At 41.3% G+C, this 18,064-nt stretch overlaps 1 protein-coding gene across 3 annotated transcripts in view; it reads right to left on the reverse strand.

Annotated features, from left to right (window-relative positions):
- Nucleotides 1–18,064, reverse strand: part of thada (THADA, armadillo repeat containing) — a 283,459-nt gene that overhangs the window by 263,533 nt on the left and 1,862 nt on the right. For all 3 annotated transcript variants that reach the window (XM_002932394.5, XM_012963890.3, XM_031901873.1), the window contains exons 2-18: nt 17,323–17,409; nt 15,798–15,892; nt 14,688–14,818; nt 13,113–13,261; nt 12,931–12,963; nt 12,215–12,263; nt 10,411–10,601; nt 9,393–9,487; nt 8,990–9,207; nt 8,175–8,860; nt 7,791–7,945; nt 6,808–6,963; nt 6,527–6,649; nt 5,729–5,852; nt 4,501–4,652; nt 1,929–2,151; nt 370–505 (exon numbers count right to left, since the gene is read on the reverse strand). In XM_002932394.5, coding sequence (XP_002932440.2) covers nt 370–505; nt 1,929–2,151; nt 4,501–4,652; nt 5,729–5,852; nt 6,527–6,649; nt 6,808–6,963; nt 7,791–7,945; nt 8,175–8,860; nt 8,990–9,207; nt 9,393–9,487; nt 10,411–10,601; nt 12,215–12,263; nt 12,931–12,963; nt 13,113–13,261; nt 14,688–14,818; nt 15,798–15,892; nt 17,323–17,398 — 2,792 coding nt within the window. In that variant the 5' untranslated portion in view covers nt 17,399–17,409. The remainder of the gene's footprint in view (nt 1–369; nt 506–1,928; nt 2,152–4,500; nt 4,653–5,728; nt 5,853–6,526; nt 6,650–6,807; nt 6,964–7,790; nt 7,946–8,174; nt 8,861–8,989; nt 9,208–9,392; nt 9,488–10,410; nt 10,602–12,214; nt 12,264–12,930; nt 12,964–13,112; nt 13,262–14,687; nt 14,819–15,797; nt 15,893–17,322; nt 17,410–18,064) is intronic.

Consider the following 18,064-nt stretch of genomic DNA (forward strand, 5'->3'; position numbering starts at 1 on the left):
TTCAGAAAGCTCTGACCTCTCTATAATAGCAGCCAATGATCAGTCTGATGGTTAGAAGTAACTGGTTCCCCTTTCACCCTCACCAGATTATCCATATTCAACAACTACATCCTTATATAGTTACAGAATATCACCGCTGCATATTTTCCGTGTTCTGTGTTTGTGTGTTTTGTGAATGGAACAGCCCTTTCTGAACATTGGCAACAGAGCTGGAGAGGCCATAGTGCTTGCTATGACATTATGTTACATATTTGGGCAGCAGGGGGGGGGCTGTTCTGCGGAAGATTACAAAAAATTAGTTCCCACTCATATGCATCTACCTAGAGAAGTTGGTTAAATATAACAGTGGTGAGGATACATATGACTTACTTGAGGGGAAGCTGCTGTAACAAGCCAATGATGCAGTGTACCCGGCCGTACAATGGGAAGGAAGCTGCAGCTTGGAGTAAGGACATTTCTGCTTGTACAATCTCTACCCCAAGTTTGTTCATCAGGTACCTGACAGCTGGAAAACAGAGGTAATGAGCATATCAATGAGCTATAAAATACTGCAACTTCCAAAATACCTATAGCCAATCCCTGCTCAGTGACAAGTGATCACATAGGTGAGTTGTATGGGAGTTGTAGTTCTGAAATACCAGGAGTTCCCTATGTCTTGACTACTGTATAATTGACAGATTCAGTCCCCTTTTCTTTTTCTTTTTTTTTTTTCACTCGAGTAGCTGTAACCCAAAGCAACCAATCATGAATTAGTTCTGCTCTGACAACTGCAGTAAGGCAATCCCCCAAAGGGGGGCTTAGCAAGGCAAGAAAGCTGTACAGATATAGGATCCGTTATCCAGAAACCCATTATCCAGAAAGTTCCGAATTACGGAAAAGCCATCTCCCCTAGACTCCATTTTAACAAATGATTCTAATTTTTAGAAATGATTTCCTTTTTCTCTGTAGTATTAAAACAGTACCTGTACTTGATCCCAACTAAGATATAATTACCCCTTATTGGGGGCAGAACAGCCCTATTGGGTTTATTTCATGGTTAAATGATTCCCTTTTCTCTGTAATAATAAAACAGTACCTGTACTTGATCCCAACTAAGATATAATTACCCCTTATTGGGGGCAGAACAGCCCTATTGGGTTTATTTAATGGTTAAATGATTCCCTTTTCTCTGTAATAATAAAACAGTACCTGTACTTGATCCCAACTAAGATATAATTACCCCTTATTGGGGCAGAACAGCCCTATTGGGTTTATTTAATGGTTAAATGATTCAATTTTCTCTGTAATAATAAAACAGTACCTGTACTTGATCCCAACTAAGATATAATTACCCCTTATTGGGGGCAGAACAGCCCTATTGGGTTTATTTAATGGTTAAATGATTCCCTTTTCTCTGTAATAATAAAACAGTACCTGTACTTGATCCCAACTAAGATATAATTAATTCTTATTGGATAGAAAACAATCCTATTGGGTTTATTTAACGTTTAAATTAATTTTTAGTAAACTTAAAGCATGGAGATCCAAACTACGGAAAGATCCCTTATCCGGAAGACCCCAGGTCCTGATCATTCTGGATAATAGATCCCATACCTGTTCTCTGTTATCTAAAGGGAGGAATAACTACAGGGCATTGTGGATGATGGGAATGCAACCTCAAACAATAGCTACAGAATATTACTTACTATTACCTACTTTTATTCCTCCTTCCTCTGGGGGCGCTGTTTGGGCACAGCAAATGCCCTTTCTGCTCTAACCTACAAACACCCCTGCAGTTACTACTACATACATACCTGTTGTATGAATGCCACCCCTGGTACATGGTAACTACACACAAACATGCAGAGCTATAGGGCACTAAATATAAGTGCCACCCTGTAGATGGAGGCAGTACTTATATACAATAAGGCTAAATTAATGAAACCAACCAGAAAAGGCGTTTCTTTCCACAAAGTTGACCCGCTCAGTATTCCTTGACCAACACACTACTGGGCCTGGCTGGTTCTGATCCAGGGCATCCAGAGCCACGGGCAGAGCTTCCTGACACATTAAGAAGTTCAGCAGGTATGAAGCAGTCACACAATCAAAATGCTTGGTGCTGGTGCTGAGGTCCATGGCGGCTTGGAGTAAGAGATGCAGTCTAGCGCTGTCCTTAAAAATAAAGCATCATCCTGTCATATACGCAAGGGATTCGACATGATCAATATTTTAGTGACAACTTCCCCTTTAATACACTTAAAAGAGATGATACACCCACTTTATTAGAGGGTTTAACTTTTGCATATTGTCTATTAACTGGGCTGCCATACTGCCTGCTTCACCTAAAAGAATACTGGACAACAAAAAGACTACCGCCAACTAGGCAGCTTTCTTAGACATTAATGCTATTAGAAGAATGAGGAGGAACATCCAGATATTCTAACAAAGTCAGTATATATTTAGGCTGTACTCAGAGAGGAATAAGCTATGTAGCCCACATAAAGTGAGAAACAATAGGCAGTCCATTGGAGATTAATGAAGTGGCTTCATTTCTATCTGGGCCCCTGTGCGAGGATGAATCATGGAATATGTGCAGCTAATTCAAGGCCTTTCCAAGCTATCTTTTCCATGAGCGACTTGGAGGTTACAGGCCAGTATGAGCCAAGGAATCCCTCATGACACTGCATTAGCTTGCCTGTTTGCTTTATTTGCAACACAATCAGACGGTTCTAGGCACACTGCCCCTGCTATGGATTACTGACGGCTGAATTCTCTTCTCAGGGTATAAGGATACAGGCTACTGGGTTTTTCATTTAGGTCCTATGACCTATGAGAAATAGGCTCTTTACAGTATTTCCCTCTATAATCAATAACTGGAATGTAAGGAGATTGCTCTGGTGTTGATGATATTGCATTCCTGGAGTTTTTGGGCAATCTATGCTCCAGTGACATTAGGCCTTGCTGGTCATACACAACAAGATGTGCTCCTTTAACTAGGTCACCAAATGAGCCGATCTATGCCCAATTTAGCCACCTAGGCTCAAGGGCCAACTATGGGATCACACGGTAGGAGTATGGGACTCGTACAAGGATCACATAGAAATGCCCAGCAGCATTTTTAGCCCAATTCTTAGCCAGCTATCAGTCAATCAGTACTGAGCTTGTCTTGGGGGGGGGGGGGTGGTTCTGCAGTCTTTATTGGCCCATACATGGCCTGCGTTATACAAGACAATTACGCCGGATTGCAAGGAAATAATAAAGGCTTAGGGGTTTGGTACCTGCAGTATTTTGACTGCACTGGTGGTGGTCATTAATTGCCCCCTCTTCTATCAAACATAACAAGCCTTTTGGGTGTGGCAGAAGCTGGCAGTGAGTGGTGGGTAAAACTCAGAACCACTTCGGCATTTGAACAATGGTTTTCTGTTACCACCAGGACCAAGGCGGAACATTCCCCATACATGTCTGTTGGTGAGAGGCAGGTAAGGGCTACTCTGACCCACACTGTACTCTGCAAGCACCGAGGTGATCAGAATGCCCCACGTGCCATATTCCTGCACCTATTCACCTGATGATGTGCTCTGTGCATAGCAGTGGGATGAAGGGGTTAAAAACAGGGCTGTGGAGTCGGTAGGTAAATTCTCAGACTCCTCAGTTTCTGATACTTCCGACTCCGACTCCTCTGTTTTTAATATGCTAATGTATTTTATACATTCAATGAAGGAAAGGAAGGAGACATACATGTAGTGCTGGGCGGTATACCGTAAAATACAGAATACCGTTTTTTTTTTAAAAACAGATATTCATTTTTGAAATACCCCCTTACCGGTGATGATCGGGTTGCGCCCCGTGCGTACATGACGTCAGTACGCACGGGCGCCCTGTTAGAACCTCTGAGGAATTGTACCAACACGAGCCTTTCCATATATTTTCAACTTTGTTCCCTGTGGATTAAATACTAATTGTCTCAATAGCAAAATTTAGGGGCCCTGGCCACCAATGTTAATTGGAAAAAAAAATACCGTCAAATACCGTGATACCGATATAATTTTGAAAAATACCGTGATATAAATTTTTGGTCATACCGCCCAGCTCTACATACATGTCATTTAACCACAGAACTACTGGCTCTGCATTGGGCTTTATTCTTATAGCAGAGAAGTAATAAATTATGACTGTGAATTGGGAAATTTAAACTTGCTTTATTTTTTTTTTTATTCCCATTTAAATTTAGTAGGAGTCGGAGTCGGTTAATTTTTTGCCGCCTCCGACTCCAGGTACCCAAAATTGCCTCCGAGTCCGACTCCTCGACTCCGACTCCACAGCCCTGGTTAAAAAAGCTAAAGTATCAAAATAAAAAATGGCCTGTATTGTGTAAAGTTGGCTCAAGCAGACACAAAAACTCAAAGCTCTTATCTGGCGCAAATGCCTATTAAACACACTTCCTGCTCCAATAATATACATGAATCCTGGTGATACAACTGGCAGAATAAAATCATATCAAATCCATATGATGGGACTTACCTTCGAGACCAAAACACATGGAGTCAGCTTTCTGAGAAGTACAAACGCAAGGACTTTCACTTCCTCAAAGGTGTTGCTAAGGCACTCTAACAGGGCTTGGACATGCTGGGCCTGCACTGCCGGGCCCAGATGGAACACACTCTGGCAGGACCCTGTAACACAAAATACATTTACTCTCAGTTGTCCCATTCCCAGTAAAGCTGCTGTTTAATATACAGGCAGAACTTGTAACACGGACCTGCTTAGGAATCCCATTGGATCCCTCATTCATTTTATGGCAATGGCCAAAGGGGAGATACCAATAGAAAAAGGCAACAGTTGCCCAGAATTGTGCCCATATTCAAAGGCCAAACATAAAGGTAAATTTCAAGTTGTGCCCCATCTGTGGATGAAACAGTGTCTCCAGATAGTTGTATGCCGAAAATGTTCATAATACCTAAAAGTGGAGAGGTCACTCTTTAAACCTGTGGTGCCTCACTTAGTTCCCTCTTTATTCAGATTCCTGCCCTGCTTGGGATCCCCAAAGAAAAGTCTACACACCCAGAGATATCTATCAATTGTGTGCCACTAAAATGCCAGCCCAGCTTGCTTTTTGGTTGTAGCTGAAAGTACTGTGTGCTCAGTCACTTATATTCAGTGTATATGGAAGGTCACAATAAACTGATGATGGTTGACGAGCTCTGGGGGTCATAAGGCAGCCCATTGGCCTCCAAGCTGGCAACATTGGTACCAAGTAAGAAAACAAACTGATTGCTTTTCATTTTATATTACCACCCACATGAGTTTTCCCATGGTGAAAAGTGGCCATGAAGGCTTGAATATTATATTTTGTAAGAGGGCAGATGTGTGTTACATTGGTCAAAACAGCAGTAACTGCAATCTGTGAAGCATTATAATCTCCAATCTCTAATAAGCAATTAATTCCTGAATGGTCTTGACTGATAAGGCCTTTTAGAATTTGAATAACCATAAGGATAGGGAACAAAATGATTCTGAATACTAAACAGAAATAAGTGTTTTCAATGAGCCCTACAGATTATTGTAATGGCACATGGGGCCATGTCTTCAGGCAGCCAGAATGCAGAATTCAAATGTCATTATAGTTTGTAACCTGCAGTCAAAGCAAGTGATTTCAGGCAGCTTAAAAATGCAGCAATCAAAGAACCCCGCATGCCTTTCCCCTCAATGGTTGACACTTTCTGAATATAGACAAACACTCCCTCCTCACCTTCTTCCACCGGAAATATTTCAGCAATGGCTCCCAAAATAGTTAATGCAGAGAACCTTGTGGGGTGAGAGGAACCAGCAAAGAGAGACTCAAACAGAGAGTTTGTTACAGATGCCATGAATTCCTGGAGAAAACACAAGACAAAACATAAGCATCGCCAGTGTGGGAAAGAACTCCCAGATACAGATAAGCAGTTACCAAACAGCACCACCCTAATGGCCACCGACAGAAGTCAGAGTTGAGCCCCGCCATGCTGATAGGATTCCAAACCCAAAGGCTCGGTCATGGTTACATACCTTGCAGCAATTCCACAGCTGCCTTTTCATTTAGAACCAAAGTCAAATACTTGACATGGATAATGACTGGGGAATGAGTGGCAAGAGAACAGAGTTTAGCAAGGGGAAGCTGTAAGCAGATGGGGGGTGGGGGGGCATGCAGAATAGGGAATGAGCTCTAATGATCTGGCGATCAGTGAGTGGAGGAAGCAAAGAGGACAGGGTATAAATTGAGCAAGGGGCTGTGAGGGGCCATGGAGATTGGTCAGCAGAATGTGCTAAGATTAAAAAAATTGCCACAACTCCCATTCCCCAGAAGCAAAAATCAGTAAGCAGGTGCATTAGAAGCTGATGTTGGCTTCAAGTGTGCTCCTAGTCAGAGATCATGGCCTGGGAGCCTGGACACTATATGCAATGTGGTCATAAATGGCAGTCACCAAGCCTGTGTATGTGTCTGCTTTCTAAGCAGACCTAATGTGAGTCTCCTGAGACAATGGTTAAAAACACTAAATGAAGTACTTACCTGGTACTGCTGAAGGGCTAGAGAGGAGTCACCCACATTCCTTACATCTTTCGCAATATTTAATTTTTTGGTCTGCTCCTGTTTATACAGAACTTGGGAACTTTCATGTATACGGCAAAAGAGCTAGCCAAAAGAAAACAAAATATATTTTTATTTTAAGGGGCTAACAGATAGATAGAGAGAGAGAGAGAGAGAGAGAGAGAGAGAAAGAAAGAGAGAGAGACACAGAGAGAGAGACAGACAGAGAGAGAATATCTAGAAGCTTTGGTGTAATAACTCACCTTCTTGAGCATGTAACACAGTTGCTGCCTGATGGAAGGGGACTGACAATTCAAGTTGTATTGAAGACAGAACAGGACCAGTTTCATTTCATCCAGTGAAACCACTTCTGTGCTCCAGTGGCTTTCACATAGGAGTCCCAAAGCATCCACACGAACCTAGATGGGAAAAAAAAACAAAGTGATAATTTTAAGGGATGCCTTTACCCAGTTTTCAGTATATCTGTTTATACAGTTATTAAATTTCTCATTTTTTTATGAAATTGCATATTTGAAAACACACTGAAGTTTTCTCTGAATTCACTCAAAATCCAGCGGAGTGGATCAATGACCACTGCAGTCTGAATGCTTGTTATAAAGACAACCAGAATGCACCATTATAAGTCCCACATATAAAAGGAGAGAGGCCACAGACTGGCTATGAGGTGCTCGGCTCCTGGGCTGCGTGGACAGAGGAGGACTGACCCTTCATCTTCATCATCATCATCATCATCATCATCACTGAGAACGTGTGGAGGAGGCTCAGACAGACAGCAACTGATTGGATAATTGTGACAATGACTTTCCTCTGATGTTGTACAGCGATGCCCCATGAGTGTGGGGCCATAGCTACGGAACAAGAGGCATTGTGATTGGGGGACAGCATGGAGGTGCAGTGGTGTTGCAGCATTGGCGTTGTAGGTTCAGTTCCAGCCACAGCATTTGCGATATGTTCTCCCAATTCTTTTTTTTTTTTTTTTAAACAATTCAATGTTATTGAACACAGTAAATGTAATAGCAGTACATGTAATATAACGATGCACATCACAGGTGCATAGTATTGACAAAATGCATAGATACAAGACTGCAGCATATATAATTTACAGAGGTTCTATATTAACTGGGGGCTACTGACTGCACTTTGTCTTGCCATCAGTTGGGAGCAAATCAGGCAATCCCAAAATGTTATCACCATTTGCCATAGATAAATGTTTACATTTTCTTACCTGATCATGCTTGTGAACCAGACCTTGTTGGATCAAAGTCGTTGAGACCTTTCCGCTCCACACATAATTCTCAGTAAATCGGAGGTGTCCATGAGCTCGAGCTGTTCTAAGACATGCCATAATGGCACCTAGAGACCCACGGCTACTCCCTGACCCTATAAAACAATAAATGAGAGGAGGAAATCAGCTACCGGCAAAAGCCCAACCTGATTCATCAAATCATTAGTCACTTTAAGACATTAATGGGGGAATACGATTGCCATGTTTTATCCCCAAGGTTTTAGAGACTCCAAATCATGGCTGTGTTTTCAACTAATTCCTAGCAAAGTGGCTGTTAAGGGTGATTAAGCCTGTTTAGAACCTGAAAAATAATTCTGTACTTACCAAGATTTGTAGAGGCAGAGGCTTGCAGAACCTCTATCATGAAGCTTAAGCTTTCTGGGTTGCATTTCAGAAGCTTGGGCAAATAATAATCAATGATGTAAGTGGTCTGGTTTATATTTTCCTCACACAGCCGCAAGAGAAGAGGTTTCACCCAGATGTCGTGCCATCTCTCAGTCCAACACTGGCCTCCGGATCTTGATGTAAGCTGGTTTTTATGGTTGATAAACATGGCTTCCAAGAGGTTACTAGCATAGGGTGCAAAAGACTGGTCCCCCATAACATTTAGGATTTGTGATGGTATTGTGCCATCCACGGCCAAAATCTGTTCTGTTCCCACACACTCCACAAGGCACCCGAGTGAAGCATACTTCCCCTTTGAGTGCCACTCCAAATGCAACAAGCTGTGGGTGAGTTCCGAGAGAAATGGATCCTCATCTGACAGCGCTACGGACTTCCTATGGATCTGGAGGAGGTTTTTGAAGATAAGTTTGGTCTGATGTCGCACTGCATCTAGCGGATGCTCCCAGTGTACATAAACATACTCCAGAATCTTCTGCATGGCACTTGAGCGTCCATTCAGTTTATCCTTCAACCCTGTGGAACAGATGGTGAGGAGTTCTAGGGCTGAGCCAGTCCACAGCGCTAATACCCTTGAAAGCAACATGGCTGCACTCGACTCTTTCAGGCTAAAATAAAATATATAAAAATGCATTGTAATCTCCATTGTGGCATCAACCACATCAAAACTTAACACCTTGCAGAATATCCAGAAATGGTTTAAATACATTATTTCTAAAACAAGCTGAATTCGTTACCGCGAACTTTGAAACAGCAAAACATCCAACAGGTCAAGCAGTAATTTCTCGCTGCCCTCGCCCATGCTGCCATCTTTCCACTCTAACATAGCAAGGGCTCCCTGGCCCAGGAAGATCAGTGCAGTATCAGGCAGGTCCATACAGAACCTTCTGCAGCAGCTCAGGAACCAATCAGGAGTATCCACAGGATCCACAGTACAGAGAATCACATTGCTGACCTATAAGGGTGCAGTTATATAAACAAGTTGATACACCAGGGTAACATTCATTACCTCAGAAATTAAGAAGCTACATATTTTGCTTGCTCCTATTAAAAAGCATTTTTATTCTAGTGCTCCTGTAGCAACTTACAGGTTAAGTTATAAACAGTCAACAAGCTAAAAAAAAATAAAAAAATACTCACCAATTTGGGAAGTTTGCTGCTGTCATGTAACATCGTCTTCAGGTACAGAACGACAGCCATCCCAGAGGTGCACTGAACATTCTGAAGCAGGTCCTCTGCAGGGCACAGTATGGCACCATTTTTGTGGTTATTACGAAGTTTTTGGTTTTTCTTTTGTTCATTTCAGTTTTCTACTTTATTAAACCATCATCATAATGCTGTGGCAATAGACTGCATCTGCTGCTGTATTGCAACAGCCAGAATGATTGACTTATGACTACATTATGCTGTACTGCAGTAATACGAGGTATAGAAATAGGTGTGCATCAAACATGAATGAACATTGGAAGGGGAAATGGAAGGGATTAAGCGAATGGCCTCGAAATACAACAGAAACACAAAATCAGTTAAAAGTAAAGCAGGGTCTCTCATCACAAATTAAAAATGGTTCTTTTTGGGGCGAGTGGATTTCACAAAGAATGTGATGCTGAGAAACAGAGAATCTCACATTTCCTAGGACAGGGGTCCCCAACCTTTCTTACGCGTGAGCCACAGTCAAATGTAAAAAGACTTGGAGAGCAACACAAGCACCATAAAAGTTCATGGAGGTGCCAAATAAGGGCTAAGATTGGCTATTAGGCAGCCTCTATGCACACTATCAGCTTACAGGGGGGAGGAAATCTTGTTTTTATTCAACAAAAACTTGCCCCCAAGTCAGGAATTAAAAAATAACTCCCTGGTTTGGGGGCACTGAGAGCAACATCCAAGGGGTTGGGGAGCAACATGTTGCCCCCGAGTCACTGGTTGGGGATCACTGTCCTAGGATAAAGTATGGTTTCTACAGAGAACACCGATTTGTCATATTTGAGTCTGGAAGGAATGTTCTTTTTCCGCATACTGAAATCTATGTCAAGGTCTGTCCAGGTGCATGCAAGAACATCTGTCAGTCATGTCATGTCTAGTCAGGGAGTATGAAAGTGGCTTTATGAGGTAAAGTATATTTATATCTATGATAATAGATTTCAGCAGTGTTATTTACCATCCATCACTAGATCAGCAAAGCGACCAAGCAGGTCACACAGAGTTCTCCAAAGAGGGGCGGCACTGCAGGATTGAAGAGCAGTCTGAATTGGGTCTTGGACTTTCTGCACAAGTATCATGGACAGTTTTACTGCAGTGAGCAAGTCGTGTATCAACTGGGTCTGAGCAAGGCCATTTCCAAGGATTCTTCTATCAAAAAGAAACACAAGACTATGTATCAGTAATAAAATTAATAAAAAGCGCCCACCTGGAATGCCAGTCAGGCACTTCGATTTAGTGACGATAAAAGGCATTTCAACTAATCAGAATGTTATTGTACAATTAAACTTGACTTTTTATAAATGGAGAAATTATAAAACACATTGCAAAATAAACAAAGGGACAGTTCCATGTAACAATAAATTACTCCTGAAAGATATGGAATGATAAATTCAGTGCCAATTCCAGACACAACATAAAGCCCCCAGAACACATAAAAGTATAAATACAGTACAGTTTTTTCTATAATACCCCAGAACACAAGTAAAATGTAGTGCTAGTTTGGTTTATAATATCCCTGGAATCCATAGCAGGATAAATACAGTGTTGTCCCTTGCTGAGAATGATTTCATAAGAATGGGCAGCACCAGGATATTTCAGGCCCAATCAGTGTGTAGCCTATTTGGCTGGTGTGTGTTTTAAAAGGAATTCTATACCCCCAGAAAGACTACTTAACCAACAGATAATATGATATCACTCAATAGCACATATGACTAAAAAAGTATCATTATATGAAAATGGTTTATTTGTATGAGGCAGGCTTTCACATATGAGCTGTTTTATGCAATATATTTTTATAGAGACCTATATTGCAGAGGGGTACAGTTTTCCTAAAGGAGAAGGAAAGTCTAAAAACAACATGAGCTCAATAACTTAGCCTTAACACAGTCCTTAACATATTTCCTGAACTCACCGTGCTGTTGCTTAATCTGGCTCTGACATGGAAAAGTCTTGTCAGTAAATACAGTACCTGCTCTAAGCCTGTGCAGCTTCCTGTCTCACTGAACACAGATTGTCCAGGACACAGACATGCTCAGTGCACAGCAGAGAGCTCCGTTTTTTTTTTTTTTTCCTCACAAGCAGGGGGGAGGGCGGGCTGCTGCTGCCAGGGAGATTGTTTATGGAGGGGGAATTTGTGGAGCTGCAGAAACTTTCTAACAGGAGCAGGGAGCCGGCTTGTACTTTTCAGCCCATACAGACATGCTGGATAAGATGGCGGCGCCGTTCACTGAAACAAGCATGTAAGTTCTAGCATGTGTATCTTTGTAAATCTTTCATTAGGCAAGCCAGGAATATAGCGATTTTACACAGCAGTTGTAGTACTTTTTAATAGTGTGCTTAATAGATTTTGCCTTTCCTTCTCATAAGAACTGACTAATACAGATAGCCATACAAATACAGGTCTTACAGACTTTTTTCCCAGGGTTGTTCAACTTGAGGCCTGAAAGTTAGATGCGGTCCTACAAGACAATTATATGGCCTCCAGACTAATTGCAAGATCCACTGAGCACTTTGGAGAACATCATCAATTTATTATCATCTGGTTCTGAAGCTGTAGTACAGGTATAGTGGATAACTGGGCCACTATATAGAAACATTTAGACAGCACTGTTAGATTAAATACACAGCAGTTATTTGGCAACAGACTCCCCATGAGCAAGCGCCAGCTGCACCTCTTTGTACAGTATGTTCTGTTACTGCAGCTGGGGATAAGGAGGCAGCAAGTGCACATTACAGAGGTAAATAGAATGTTCTGCACTTACTTGTTTTGGCTTTGGAACATACGTAACACTCTCTCTAGAAACTGAAGGGCTGGGAGAGAAAACAAGGGGAAATGTTAGAACTCCTAGACTTAAAATCTCACCCACTGGCTGATAAGGAAAGCTTTTCTGGGAATCTCAGTTCTACTGAACGCATAAACTTTTCTCAGTTATCTGCGTGGGCACCAAGAATACCATTTCCATAACCAAGAGGTTATTTTAGGCCAATAATCTAAGGATCAGTGGGGTCAGGTCATGGCTTTTATCTTTGCGGAAACACTTCCAATAAGAGCTGCACAGTGTTCACAGAGAGCAAATTTGTATATTGCACTTAAAATGAAGTTTGTGAGAAAAGGAAAATCTTGTGATGCTTCTCTGGTCAGAAAATGAAGATAGTGAGCTGAGAAGAGTCGAGTCATCTGATGCTTCCCCAGTTTTAAGCAGAGCAACATCACAAGACATTCCTTTTCTCACTAACTTAATTTTCTACCAACTGTGTCCAGTAGGCCAAAATAAACAGCAGCTGGCACTGTTGTTTCGAATTCATCATATGGGCAGTGTACAACCTGCTAATATCTTAGAAACTAGAACAAAAATGTATTAATATAAATTGCAAAAGTGCTTAATATTACTAGTACTACACAACAGTTTCTTCTCTTCTGCTACACATGCTGATCACTTAATTCACACGTTAATGGGACAACGGAAAAAGCACTTACCTTCTAGAAACAGACTTGTAACACAGGAGGAACCTGAGAGAAAAATACTACATTTACTTTTATCAAATACATGGCAAGCTGTTTCTAAAATTCAGAGTAAAGCGATGCAAGCATTAGCATTTTGGGCGTACCCCCATATATAAACTATACGTCTGCAGGAGGACCAAGCTTGCAGAATTTACCCAGACTGAAATTCTCCATGCACGAGGCCAGATCGTCCACCACTTTTCTGTACTGTTCAGGATCTTCAGTTGCAATATCCTCAGCAAGACAGCGGGTAAATGCACTTACAGCATCCGGCTTGTATTGGTCAGGAACACTGTTCAATGAACTAGAATACAACATGAGGGACATTAAATATTTTAAAAATCATACTTCATTTAATATTCAAGGGTGTAAATAAAGTGTATTAGCCCAAGGGGTTTTAGCATAGTCCCTGTTTCAAAAGCAGCCCCATTACCCATAGCTTGAGCTCCTCAAAATGGCCAGAAATAGTTCTTACAGTAATTAGTTAGGGTGTCTTACAGGGTTTATCCAACTCACTATAGCCTGCAGTGTCCCCAAATAGTGCATTATATAGGTTATATTATTAACTCCTAGCCCACTGTAATGCCAAGATATGCTCCATATAATCCATGGACCCAAAAACATTAGTGCCTTAGATAAACATAGGTCCCCAGTAAAATGCCTATTACCCAACCTTCCAGATTCCCAGTGACCCTTTCCTGCTATCTGATAATGAGGGAAGAATGACAACAGAGATAGGAATGCCTGAGAATGTGCCAACCCTTCCAATCATTCAGACCCCACTAGCCAACAGGTAGCATTCTAAAGGTGCCCATACACTATAAGATCCGCTTGCTTGGCGATGTCGCCAAGCGAGCGGATCTTCACCTGATATCCCCACCTACAGGTGGGCGATATCGGGTAGCAAGTAGCCCTGGGGCCAAACACAAACGATCGGATTACATTTGCCGCCATGGGGCAGTCGGTTCGGGGACCGCATCAACAAGCCGATGTGGTCCCCGATCCGACTGGATTTTCTAACCTGGCCGATCGACATCTAGCCAATTTCAGGCCAGATATCGGTCAGCCAGGCCGCTCGGTTCTGCCCATACACGGGCCGATTAGCTGCCGAATTGGTCCAAGGGACCGATATCGGCAGCTATAATCGGCCCGTGTATGGGGACCTTAACTGAACATGTGACATCAGCCTCCATTGAGCTTCTTAAATCAATTACAGGCATTTCCAGACAGCAGTGCATTAAATGACCCTTCCAGATAAAGTGCAGAGGACACCTATCATAGGAAAACTATTTGGGTGGGGAAAAAAAAATACTATTTTGCCCAAAAATTACCCTTATTAGAAACCGTGCAGCACACAGATTATTTCAAACACAGCAAGTCTTTGTCCCATACAGTTTCATTCTAGTTCTTTGTTTGGCACACAGAGATATTATGAATAGGGATGCAACAAATCCACTATTTTAGGATTCGGGGAACCTGGAATCCATTGTGAAAGATTCGGCCTAATGTTTATGTGACAAAAAGTCCCATGGTTTGGATTTGGCTGAATCCGAATCCTGCTGAAAAAGGCAGAATCTTGGCGAATCCCGAAACAAATCCTGGATTCAGTGCATCCCTAATTATGAATGATGAAGAGAAATGCTGGGGCACTATGAGCAACCTTATCTCCAATACATGTACAACAGGTATAAAGTCATGATATAGTCATCTCCCAAAACTCAGCACCCTACCTGGCCAAAACCTTCTTCAATGGGTTCTTGGAGTTCAGAGAGAAGTACATCTCACTCAGGACATCAAGGCAAGCGCATACCATGCCAGCGTTGGTACTGTCTTCGGGTAAGCTTCCCAGGATAGGCACAATCTGTGATGTTATATATTGAAAAAAAAAAAAAAACAATTTGGCAAATGAAAATCATATACAGATGCATCCCATACACTAACAGATCACATATTCTGTTTTTTGTTTTTTCTTATAGACGGCCCCTTACTTTTAATTGGGCATGTACACAAGCCAGGAAGTTAAAACAATAGGTAAGTAAGCTCAGCTCAAACTCTATTGATTGCACTCATACTAAGAAAGGGGGTGTAATACTGCTATAAGGGCAAGGGCGCACGAGGCAGATTATCAGGCTGAGCATAAGAGCAGGCTGACAATCCGCCCCAGGATTCAGTTCGAGATTCGGACAAGATTCTGCCTTTTTCAGCAGGATTCAGATTTGGCTGAACCGAATGCAAATCCTAAAAATCACATAACTTTTGTCACATATATAGTGATGAGCCAGGCATGGATTTGTAGCGAATTTCCGCATTTCACCATTGGCAAATTGTTTTGCGAAACTTCTGTGAATATTCACAGCGGAAAAATTCGTCGCACAGAATTGTTTTTGTCAAATTGGGCGCTGTCGCATCAAAAAAGGGCGCGGTTGCGTCAAAAATTATACTGGGGTGACAAAAAATAGGCGCGGGTGACAAAAAAGCGCAACAAAAGCGCTTCACGAATTTTACGTCGTTTCGCGAATTTTCTTGCTTGACAAATTCGCTCATCACTACATGTAAACATGGAAGTTAAAATTTTCCACTGCGACATTTAACCCCTTCAAACCCTAATTAGCATATGCTAATTAGGATTTCGATTCAGTTCGGTATTCGCCCGAATCCTTTACGAAGGTTCCGGGAGTTCACCCGAATCCGATAAAGTGGATTCGGTACATCCCTAGTGACGATATATTATGTATTGGTTTCTCCTCCTTTTGGGATTTGTATTTCGTTACCTGGACTGTGGGATCTGCACATCCAGAAATGTAATAAATCCAGTAATAAGGTCTGTCCCAGGCACTTACCTGTTTGATACAGTGTATTTGCTGGACTCCATCCTGAAGCTGCACACACTGAAGCAGCAGCGCTGGCACATTCTGTTCCTTTTCATCCACAAAATCTATCAAACAGTTTGTATGCAAAAACTGGTTATGTCAATAAATCATTATTGCTTGCCTATTGTTAGATCAATCACAGGAAATAATTTGATCTGTCTCAGAATCCATGCCAACCAAGAAGATCTGGATAGGGGAACACGTTTATTGAATAAACAAGCTAATAAAAATGAGAGGCGAAATAAAGGCAAATAAACTGCAATCACTATTGTAGGGTAAATGAAAATATGAAAGGTCAACATGTACGCTGTGGCATAACAAATATATTTGCACACCAGTATTACTGTAACTTGGTTAAAGGGCAAGTAAACCGGATTCCTTTTAGCAATTTTTTACCTTCCCTGCCTGATGCTGATGACTACCAGTACTACTGAGGCTGCAAGGGGCTTTAGCACTACTTCTGAACTTGCAAAAACTGATACAACAGATGTTTCTCCCTTATAAATAGGAAGTCCACCCCCCAAAAAAATACTGCTTGCCTAATGCAAGAAAACAGAATTATAAGCAACTTTCCAATATACAGTAGTTACAAATGATTAATGGCCTTAATTTATAGGTAAATGTATTTTCAATTGGTATTTGTTTACACCTCTCTAAACTGTGCTGGTTCTGACCAATGTAGCAGAATGCCTTTCCTGCTTCTTCATAGGTCTGATAAAAGGGTGGCTCACCTTCAGGTTAACTTTTAGTATGTTATAGAATGGCCTATTATTATTTGCAATTTTTCAATTGGTCTTCATTTTTACTTTTTATAGTTTTTTAATTTTTTACCTTTCTGTTCTAACTCTTTGCAGCTTTCAAATAGGGGTCTGACTTTTTATTGTTTACCTTTCTGTTTAGGCCCCTCTAAGGCATATTCCTGTAACTCTCTAAACCACTTCCTGGTTGCTAGGTTAAATTGCACCCTAGCAACCAGATAGCTGGTTCCAAACTGTAGAGCTACTAAACAAAAAGCTAAATAATCCAAAAAGCACAAATAAAAAATGAAGACCAATTGCGCATTGTCTCAGAATAGCACTCTCTACATCATACTAAAAGTTAATTTAAAGGTAAACGACCCCTTTAAATAGCTGGCTTCTGCAACATTGTTTCACACACAACCTGCAGTGCTGAGAACAGGAACATGACTTTCAACAGCAATGACATTTACAAACAGATCTGTTGTTTCAGTCAAAATGTACCATAAAGAATGGAGTTATCCATTATAGGCTACTGAAATTATCTGGTTAACATATATTGTAAAGGTGCTTACAGATACAACTTGTCCTTCTAATTAAAGGGGAAGTTGAATAATGGTTTTAGAATAGCAAAGTCACACTATTATTTACAGTAGGAGGGCTCTGTTACATTCATATAATGGCAGAACTGACCCTACAAAAGCAAGAGCAAGGCAGAGTAATTTAATCCAACATTGATTCACAAAGCTGACGCTTACCTTTAAGTCTCTGAATACTGGGTCCATCAAACACCAACACGTCAACCTTGAGTTCTTTTTTCTTCTTCAAAACCATGTTGAGATTATCTGTGGATAAGGGTAAGTAAGAGAACCGTGAATATGGTACCTGGGTCTATAATCTCTTCTTAGCAGGGCGATAGAATCTTTATCTTGGGTCTGTATGTGTCGAACTGATTATCCTGTGTATAACCACAGAGCAAAGTGTGTGGCCTTTATAGGTGCAGAAAATTACTTATAGACCCTTTGTTTGTGAAATGAAGAAGTGTTCTACCATCTCCCAGTATAAGGGCTCTGACACACAGGGTCCATGCTGAGCAGCAAATCTCTTAATATTGACTTCAGGGCTGATGTTTTATGCCTGCATAAAAACTTATAGGGGCATATTTATTATAGTGTGTATGCCAACATCACCGGTGATGTTGCCCATAGCAACCAATCAGCAATTACATTAGTACGATCACCTACGAGTTAGAAAACAAAAGATCTTATTGGTTGCTATGGGCAACATCATCATTGGCTTACAAACTATAATAAATAGGCCCCATAGTGTTTGAAATGCTGTTGTCACTGAACCCATTTAGCAAAACAAAAAACACAGATTAACTGTTTAAATGTTACCAGTATCCTTATTGCTTATCTGTCTACTCAGTTGCTCACCACATTTATCTTCTTCCAAACTGATTTCTAGTTGCATAAATCAGGGATAGCCTGAAGCCCCCTA

Source organism: Xenopus tropicalis, chromosome 5, assembly GCF_000004195.4.
Source record: "Xenopus tropicalis strain Nigerian chromosome 5, UCB_Xtro_10.0, whole genome shotgun sequence".
NCBI classification, from domain to species: Eukaryota; Metazoa; Chordata; class Amphibia; order Anura; family Pipidae; genus Xenopus; species Xenopus tropicalis.